General features: G+C 41.3%; 1 protein-coding gene across 1 annotated transcript; it reads left to right on the top strand.

The window, feature by feature from the left end:
* Positions 1-200: 200 nt before the first annotated feature.
* Positions 201-6,145, top strand: LOC110298305 (leukocyte immunoglobulin-like receptor subfamily A member 5). Its single transcript, XM_021167468.3, is given in 7 exon segments — positions 201-294; positions 447-482; positions 644-928; positions 1,067-1,275; positions 1,277-1,373; positions 4,400-4,450; positions 4,578-6,145. Coding segments are annotated over 7 exon segments (888 nt in total). The 5' UTR covers positions 201-260; the 3' UTR covers positions 4,754-6,145.
* The last annotated feature ends 4,146 nt before the right edge of the window (positions 6,146-10,291 follow it).

Genomic DNA, 10,291 nt, shown 5'->3' with positions numbered 1-10,291 from the left:
ATAAGTGGGGTTAAGTGAGATGACCATATCTGTAAATATTTCTGGAGCTTATTCAAATCACAGTCCTGGGGAAATGAGAGGCAGTCGCCTTAGGAGGGCTGTTTCCCTTCCTGTGTGTACTCTGAAGGTTCCTCTGTGTAATCACGTGATTCTAGGAATCCCGCCTCTCTAAACGTCCCATACTTTGTGATATCTGTCGATCTGGCCAGACACTGTGGTCTCTCCCAAAAGTTCAATTGCAGCCGCTGAGAGAAGGTGCCATGACCTTCATCTTCACAGCTGTGCTCTGTCTGGGTAAGATTTGAAGAGGAGAAGGGTAAGAATGGTCATACAGCCGGGTTCTAGCCAATCAGGAAGCTTCAGGGTGTTTAAGAGATTTCAGTGAAGGGAAAGAGCGCTTAGGTAGGTGTTAGGGGCAAACTTTTCATAGGGGAATTCTCTTCTAGGGCTGAATCTGGGCCAAGAGACCTCCCTGTCGGAAGGTGAGTACTGCTCCAGATCACTCCTCACTAGGGAACTTGAAGCTTCCCCTGCTCAATGGGGCTCGAGAACATCAGATGATACCAGGGAAGGGGTACTAGAGCTGAAGGCTGAGATCGGAGGTGGGGGATATTGTATGACTGTTTCCCACATTTCTTTACAGGGAATCCCCACAAGCCAACTCTCAGTGTTCAGCCAGGATTGGTGGTTGCCAAAGGGAAGCAGGTGACCATCTCATGTGAGGTGACCACAGGGGCCCGGGAATACCGTCTTTATAAAGTGGGGGGTCCACATCCTTGGCGCACACAGAGCACTCCGAAGACCACAAACAAAGCTCAGTTCTTGATCCCATCAATTGAACAACGATCTGGAGGGATATATCGCTGTTACTATAAGACCCCCACTGGGTGGTCAGAGCACAGTGACCCTCTAGAGCTTGCAGTGACAGGTGAGAGAACACTCAGCCCCAAGCTATGCACCTCAGGAAAGGGGTCTACTTTCAAGAGTGTCCTGTCTCACAGCTCAACACTGGAAGGCAATGTAGCCTGGATAGTCCCACTTAACATGCTACAACTTTCTCTTCTAGGACTCTATAGTAAACCCAGCCTGTCCACCCAGCCCAGCAATGTTGTGAATTCAGGGGAGACTGTAACCCTTCAGTGTGTCTCAACACTGGGATTTAACAGGTTTATTCTGACCAAGGAAGGAGAACAGAAGTGGTCCTTGATCCAGGAATCAGAGTTTATAAACTCTACAGGGCAATTCCAGGGTCTATTTACTGTGGGCCCCATGACCCCCCAGTCAAAGGTGGATATTCAGATGTTACGGCTATGATGTCAACAGCCCCCAGGTGTGGTCGGAACCCAGCGATCTCTTGGAAATACATGTGTCAGGTGAGAAAGCTCCATCATTGACTCAGTTAGTGGTTGACAGCATAAGTTCATTGCCAAGAATTTTGCTTTTCCTAAGGGAGTCCCAGGAAGTAAGAGGATAAGAGAGACTGAACTGGAGCCCCAGATTAGGAGGAGTGCTGGCACTTGCAGGTAGAATATGCGCGCGGGGGGGGGGTGCTTGATAAGTGGCAGCTCTTTGATCCCTCAGGCCATTTTCTCCCTAGGGCTGCCTCAAAAGCACTCACTGCTTACTTGTCCAAACTCTCAATCTTTCCATCAGGGAGAACCTAACTGTTGTTTATACATAGATTATTATGAAAGGTTTTCTCTGTCCAAGGGTTAGGGAAGTGACCTCATCCACAACCCTGGCCTGTTATTTACCAAGCAGGGCTCTCAAGGCCAACTTCCCTTTGAGCTCTGCAAGGACCCCTACCGGGGCTGGTCCAGATGCTATGGTGTAGACAACATCTCTTTCAAGTGGTCAGTACCTAATGACTGTGAAAACCCTGATTATAATTGAAGAGTCCAGTGGCTCCACTCAGAGACTCAAAACTGCACAGGACCAACCAAGGGAGAAGAGTTGGTGGCCAGGATGAAGGATGAGGATCTCAGGAGCAACAGACTAGGAAGTGGGGCAGGAGCAGAGTCAGCGAAAGCAGGAAGAGAGCCACATCCTCAGAGTCAGGTTCAGAAATAGTCAGCACTTCCCCCATCTCTCTTCCTTTAGTTCCCTGTCACACTCTCAGGCTTCTCAATGAAGCAAGGCCCCATGCTATCCTATGGAGAGTAAGTGACCCTGCAGTGTCAATCACTGAAAATGATAGGCACTTTTTTTCTGATCAAGGGGAGAGTAGCTCTTTCCTTTCTGTGTCTAAGATCAATGCCTCCTAGATCAGCAGGATCAGGCAGAATTCTCTAGGAGTGCTGCTGTGACCTCCCTTCTTGAGGACACCTAAAGATGTAGCGGTTGAAACGTATAACCCTATTTGTTGTCATATCCCAGACCCCTGTGGAACTCAAGGTCTTAAATAAGGGGACCCCCTACCTGTTATGTCTGTGCTTAAGAGTTCATTCATTGCCCTGTCCGCAGGAGAACTATTGCCTCTAATTATAAGTTTTAGTGAAATCAAGCAAAATTTCATTATAAAGTGACTCTGATACAAGTTTTGAGCACAAAGATCAGAGTGGGTCTGAAGCATCCATCAAGGAGACCAGTAGGAAACTCCTACAAAAAGGAGAGTTCATCCTGATCTGCATGAAGCTATGTGATGAGAGTGATGTATATTTACAGAAAGGAACATACAAAATAGGGCTAGAGTTGTAGCTCAGTTGGTAAAATCATTGTCTACCAAGCCGGAGGCCCTGTCACTAAATACACTGGGAACTGTGAGTGATACTTGTAACTGCAGCACTGGGAAAGTGGAGGCACGAGGAGGAGGAGGATCAGAAATGCAAAGTAATCCTAGGTGACATAGTGAGTTGAAGACACTATCCCAATAGAAAGAAGGAGGAAAGAAGACAGACAGGAAGAAAGGAAGGAGATCAGAAAATGAATGAAAGACAAAAAGACAGAAAGAGAGGAATGAGGAAGTAACAGATAGAGGGAGTGAGAAACAGAGTAAGAAATTAAATTAAGAAATTTGAACTTGCCAGGCATGGTAGTACACACCTTTAGTCCCAGGACTCAAAAGAGAGAGGCAGAGAGATCTCTGAGTTCAAGGACAGCCTCATCTACCTAGCAAGTTTCAGGACAGCCAAGGTTATAAATTTTTTTTTTGTCTCAAATAAACAAACAAACCCCAAAACCTAAGAAGCTTGGACTATTCTATAAAACATTTTCCTGTGAAAATTTACAGTCAAGTCAGCATAAATACAAATTTCCCATTCTTTTCTTTTTAATTTTTTACATTTATTTTAATTTTAAAAATAATTTCACAATAATAATTGCATTTGCATTATTTATACACCTTCCTCTTCCAGCTTCTCCTATGTATCCTTCATGCTCTCTCAAATTCATGACCTTTTTCATTAATTTTGTTATATGTATGCATATATAAATTAACCTGCTGTATACATGCACAGTGTGACATTTAGTGCCGCTCATAAGTGTACATGTTTAGGGCTCACCGCTTGGGATTGGATAACTTACCAGTAGCTCATCCCTGGAAAAGATGGAATTTTCCTCTTACAGAAGCCATCAGTTTTCTGTAGCTTCCTCAACTAAGGGTGGGATCTTATGACACTTCACTCATCCACATTGGCATGTCAACTGGTGTTATCATGCAAATACATATGCATATTTACATATACAACAAATTTATGGTAAGACTCCTTGAAATAGATAGAAGACACTATCTTACAGCAGATGTCCTGGTCCTCTGGTTCTTATAATACCTGTGAACTCTCTTATGAGACATTTCCTGAGCTTAAGCTGCAGGGGTTGTATTGTAACTGTATCCACTAGGGATAGGTAACTCATGCTTAGTTGTTCTCTGTGTTTTGACCAGTTGTAGATTTCTGTGATGGTTTCCATATCTTGTATAAGAAAGATAAAGCCGGGGGGGGGGTAGAGAGGAGAAGGAAGAGAGAGAGAGAGAGAGAGATAGAGAGAGAGAGAGAGAGAGAGAGAGAGAGAGAGAGAGAGAGAAGAGAAGAGAAGCTTTTGAGAGAGGGTCTATTTATGTAGCTCTGGCTAGCCTGGAACCCACTTTGTAGATCAGGCTGACCTCCAACTCACAGAGATCTCTTTGCCTCTGCCTCCCAAATTCTGGGATTAAAGGCATGGGCTTCCACACCTAACTTGGCTTTTCTTTCTTTCTTTCTTTCTTTTTTAATTTAATTTTATTTGTAATTCATTTTTTACACTCCATATTCCATTCCCCACCCCCTCTTTAAATGTCATTTATGTTAAAATAACCGTTCAAGGAAAGAAGGAAGGAAGAAAAAAAAAAAAAAACACAGGACCTAGGAGAAACACTTGGATTTCAAGTATTTCACACATCCTACATTCTCCCTTTGGTTCTTAGAAGCAGATCAGCCCCTCAGGCCATCACCAAACATATCAGACCCAAAGACAGGTAAGTAAAGAGAATTCTTAACCTTAGGTCTCAATACAGAAGACTATGTCCTGTCCAGAGGAAGCAGACTCCTGGACTGACTTTCATCTGCCCTGACCTCTGTGACCTCTTTTTCTATAACCTCCAGTCTCACAGCCCCAGAATTACACAATGGAGAATCTCATCAGGATGGGGGCTTCAATTTTGGTCCTTGTGCTTCTTGGCATTCTTCTGTTTGAAGCTCAGCACAGCCAAAGACAGACCCAACCTGCAGCTGGGAGAGAAAGCAGTGCTTCTTTCACGGTAGCAGACACCTGGGAATAAGTCCAAGGATCTCAGGTGGTTCTGTAAGAAAAAAATCTGGGACTATAATAGGGAACCATTTTCATAGAATATGCAGGAAGAAAACATGGTTTGAGTGTAGGGAAACACCTGGGTACTTGGGTGGAAAATTCTTCTATAGCCAATCATCCTGTTATCACTTCACCTAGATGTGTCACTTTGGCTGACAGTCTCCTCTCTCTCCCCACCTCCAATAATGAGGAAGGGATAATCCTGTCTCATCAGTCAGGTTTGAGTCCTAATCTTGTGTATCTTCTGACTCCCCCCACTTCCTTTATTATATGCTACCACATTCTCCACTTGCATCATGAGCCTTCATTTTCTCTAATGAAAACAAAAAAGCTGGATGAGATAGCAAAAATAATGCTCAAAAATCAGAGTCCAAAATGCAAAATGAGATCCTAATGTAAATGATGGCCCAGCATCTCTTGATGTTATTTATGTGATTTTCTTGAAATAGAAGACTTACAATCAACAAACTTGCATTTGAAAGAACTCTCTGGTGGGGGATACTGCTGACATGGCTTTGAAAATATCATTTTTTAAAATAGTAATTAAAGAAGAGATCATGAATTTGGGAGGGAGTGTGGGAAGGCATGGGAGGAATTGGAGAAAAAATAGGGGAATAAATGATATAAATACAGTACTCATATAATAAATTCAGAAAAAAAATGAAATAACCTTTCCTACACATCCTCATGTGCATGGCTTTCCCTAATTACATAACCACATTACATAATTACATAATCACGTCAAAAGTAACGCCACAACCTAAGTGCAATGTCATGTATGTGGAGTTTAGGATTGAGGCATAAAACCCATACATTTTAAATTTAAAAATTCAATGTTTGCTGCATGTATTTATAGAAGCAGCTGGCATGTAAATAAACCAATAATCTTGAACCACTTTGTTGTAAATTTTGATTAGCTCAATGAAGACAGTTTTGAAAAACGATTATTTTTTTTGTGTGTGTTATCTGCAATGCCACTTAAAATCCTTCCTAATATGAGAGACTTTAATTTACTTCCTGGCCTTACTGCGATAATTAGCGCTTTACAAAGGAACCTGAACATTCTATGGAAAGAAGAGATACTGTTGTCTTCCTGATTTAAAATTTGACTTATGAGATTTCTAGGTTTTCATTGTTATATATAATGTTAAATCCAGTCTATTATATTAGCTTATTCAGATGGAAATTTATCTGTTTGTAGTCTTCTGTGATTGTTCATAGTGAGTGTGTGTGTGAAAGTGACAAATGCCTTCATCATGCATGCTTTCATTTTTCCCTTATTGATGTAGAGGATGGTGTTAATTACTTTATGAATGACTCAGACTTACAAGACGATGTAATTGGATAAAATCTGATAGTACAGCTATGTACCACTAACAATAAAATATATTCTCACACATGAGAGTCTCATCATGTATAAGGTTCGTGCTGACTGCTGTAATACCCTGTCCTAATTAACTTTCTATTTCTGTGATAAGTCATCAGGAGCAAAAGGATTTAGAAGGAGGAAAAGGTTGTTTTATCTTACAGCTCCCAGATCACTGAACACCCTGAAAGGAAGGCAGGAACTAAAGCAGGACAGAACTGGAGGCAGGAACCGAAGCAAAACCCTTGGCTCCTTTTTCCCTAGTAAACGCGCCTAACAGTCATTAATAACAATCACACCACAGATTCAACACTACTTTGTCTGCAGATACTGAAACTTTGACTTATTTTTTGCCAATTTGTATTTCTTTGATCTCCTTTTGTTGTCTTATTGCTCTAGCTAGAACTTTTGAGTATTATATTGAATAGATAAGGAGAGAGTGGGCATCTTTGTCTTGTCCCTGATTTTAGTGAGATTGCTTCAAGTATATCTCCATTTAATTTGATACTAGCTGTTTGTTGTATTCTGCTTTTATTATGTTAAGTATGGACCTTAAATTCTTTTTTTTTTTTTAAGATTTATTTATTTATTATATGTAAGTACACTGTAGCTGTCTTCAGACACTCCAGAAGAGGGAGTCAGATCTCGTTACGGATGGTTGTGAGCCACCATGTGGTTGCTGGGATTTGAACTCCGGACCTTCAGAAGAGCAGTCGGGTGCTCTTACCCACTGAGCCATCTCACCAGCCCCGGACCTTAAATTCTTGATCTATCGAATACTTTTAACATGAAGGGGTGTTGTATTTTGTTAAATGCTTTTTCATCATCTAATGAGATGATCATGTGATTTTTAATTTGTGTTTGTTTACATAGTGGATTACATTAATGGATTCTAGTATATTGAAACAAACTTGCATCCCTGGGATGAAGCCTACTTGATTGTGGTGAATGTTGGTTTTGATGTGTTCTTGGATTTGGTTTCAAGAATTTTATTGAGTATTTTTGCAGTGATATTCATAAGTGGAATTGGTCTAAAGTTCTCTCTCTCTCTCTCTCTCTCTCTCTCTCTCTCTCTCTCTCTCTCTCTCTCTCTCTTTTGTTGTGTCCTTGTGTGGTTTAGGTATTAGAGTAAATGTGACTTCATAGAATGAATAAGGTAGTGTACCTTCTGTTTCTATGTTATGGAATAGTTTGAGGAGTATTTATATTAGCTCTTTTTTTAAGGTGTGGTAGAATTCTGCACTAAAGCCATCAGGCCCTAGGATTTTTTTGGTTGGGAGGTTTTTAATGGCTTCTGTTTCCTTGGGGAATACAGGCATGTTTACATGGTTTACCTGCTCTTGATTTAACTTTGGTTGTGGCATCTGTCTAGAAGACCTCTCATTTCATCTAGATTTTCCAGTTTGTTTTTGGTTTTTTGTTTTTTTGTTTTTTTGTTTTTTTTAGCATAGGCTTTTGTAGTAGGAGCAGATGATTTTTAAAATTTCTTCAGTTTCTGTTATGCCTCCCTTTTCATTTCTGACAGATATATTTTTCGAATATCATAGGGTTGGTCTCTATCCCAGTTATAGCTAAACTTCTTGATTTCCTCTGAAACTTCTAAGAGAGTCAGGTCTCTTTTGTTTGCCTTGGTCTCAGAACTGCTTTCCAGGTCACACTAGTATGGCCTATCAAGTTTGCTCATAAAATACAACTTATTTGTCTTGTCCAATGTCTCAGAATCTCCACATTTCTCCAAAGACCCATGTTCTTTACAACAGCCAACTCTCTGACAGCTTCTGTATTAATTTCTTTTGCTCTGATAATATACCTTGATGGAGGCAACTTATAGGAGAGTTTATTTTGATTTATGGTTCCAAAGTGTTAGGTCCCATAATGACAGGACAGAGACAGTAGGCCTTCATGGTAGCTGGAGCAGGATGCCGAGAGCTCACCTCTTGAACCACACAGACACACACACCAGTACCCCCTGAGCTCATGTCTCTAGCTGCATATGTAGCAGAAGATGACCTAATCAGCCATCATTGGAAGGAGAGGCCCTTGGTCTTGCAAAGATTATATGCCCCAATACAGAGGAATATCAGGGCCAGGAAGCAGGAGTGGGTGGGTTGGAGTGCAGGGTGGGAGAAGGGTATAAGGGACTTTTGGGCAAAGATTATATACCCCAATACAGAGGAATATCAGGGCCAGGAAGCAGGAGTGGGTGGATTGGTGTGCAGGGTGAGGGGAGGGTATAAGGGACTTTGGGGATATCATTTGAATTGTAAATGAAGAAAATATCTAATAAAAATTGAAAAAATACTGTGTTTCTAGGATAGTAGAAAGAACTGAGGTACCAATAAAAGCCAACTCTTTGTATATAAATGTTATTAATGAATTAAAAAGATAGTTATATAGAAAACTCTATAATTTTTGCTCATGTACAGTGGGCTTACTTCAGGTACACTGCCCTACAACTTTCCTGTTTGCCAACAATGTTAAAGTATGATTTTTAATAAATTAGCATCCTAAGAGAAAAAAATCATTGTTTTCAATAGCTGAGTAGTACTCCATTGTGTAAATGTACCACATTTTCTGTATCCATTCCTCTGTTGAGGGACATCCAGATCATTCTCTTACAAAAAGCAAAATCAATAATGTGTTTGCACACATGTCAGCCTCAAGTCCAAGTGATGACCATGATCTATCATGGTTAGAAATATACATTTAAAAGACACTGTATACCCAGGAGGAACTTAGAAAATATTGGTGGAAACATGATCCAAATAAATACTATCTGATTTCTATCGCCTCATGAACTTCACAGGACCCTGATAACCACTATTTAAGATCTCTATTCTCAGGGACTTCTCATAGTCTTGTATAGATAGCACTGGAGATTTGTACTTGTTGGGTGAGGGACAGTAAATTCCTACTCAAAATACCCAGGTACAGAGTGGATGTCAGGGTAGTCACACAGAGAGCCCTACTCAAGACCAAGCACATAGATTTTACCCAATACTAAAGGCAGGTGAGGACATAAAGGCTCCTACTTCCCACCATTAGCATGACCCTGAGTAGTAACAGGAGTAGCTCTCAGCTGGTTGGGCACTGATGAACACACAGGATTGCTGAGCTAAGCTAATAGACTCTATTCAGCTATGTGCTTATTGACTGTGGTGAATAAAGAATTGACTATGGCTCTTCCGGTCAGAAAAGCACCAGGGTAGCTAGGGCGCAGGGTCGGCTGACACTCGCCAGCTACCCACAACACCCGCCACAGGATCTTAAGACTTCTGGTGAGTGGAACACAGCTTCTGCTCCAATCCAATTGCGCGCAGGACCTGAGACTGCATTAGTTAGGGAAGCAGAAAACCCGGCCTGAGTAGGACCACAGGCCTCTTCCGGCTGGACCAGCACCAGGGTACTGCCAGCTACCCACGACCCCCGCCACAGGATTTTGAGACTGCTGGTGAGTGGAACACAGCTTCTGCTCCAATCTTTAAACAGTGACAACGACAACAACTAACCCCAGAGATTACCAGATGGCGAAAGGTAAACGTAATAATCTTACTAACAGAAACCAAGACCACTCACCATCATCAGAACCCAGCACTCCCACTTCGCCCAGTCCAGGGCACCGCAACACACCGGAAAAGCTAGACACGGATCTAAAAGCATATCTCCTGATGATGGTAGAGGACTTCAAGAAGGACTTTAATAACACACTTAAAGAAATACAAAGGAACACTGGTAAACAGGTAGAAGACATTAAAGAGGAAGCACAAAAATCCCTTAAAGAATTGCAGGAAAACACAGCTAAAGAGTTTCAAATCCTTAAAGAAAAACAGGATAACCTAATCAAACAGGTAGAAGTCCTTAATGAAAAACAGGAAAACACATCCAAACAGATGATGGAAATGAACAAAACCATACTAGACCTAAAAAGGGAAGTAGACACAATAAAGAAAACCCAAAAAGAGGCAACACTGGAGATAGAAACCCTAGGAAAGAAATCTGGAACCATAGATACCAGCATCAGCAACAGAATACAAGAGATGGAAGAGAGAATCTCAGGTGCAGAAGATTCCATAGAGAACATTGGCACAACAATCAAGGAAAATGTAAAATGCAAAAAGATCCTAACTGAAAACATCCAAGAAA

Source organism: Mus caroli, unplaced genomic scaffold (genome assembly GCF_978045245.1).
Source record: "Mus caroli unplaced genomic scaffold, Mus_caroli_1 scaffold_8, whole genome shotgun sequence".
Taxonomy (NCBI): domain Eukaryota; kingdom Metazoa; phylum Chordata; class Mammalia; order Rodentia; family Muridae; genus Mus; species Mus caroli.
This window is presented reverse-complemented; position numbering and strand designations above follow the sequence as displayed.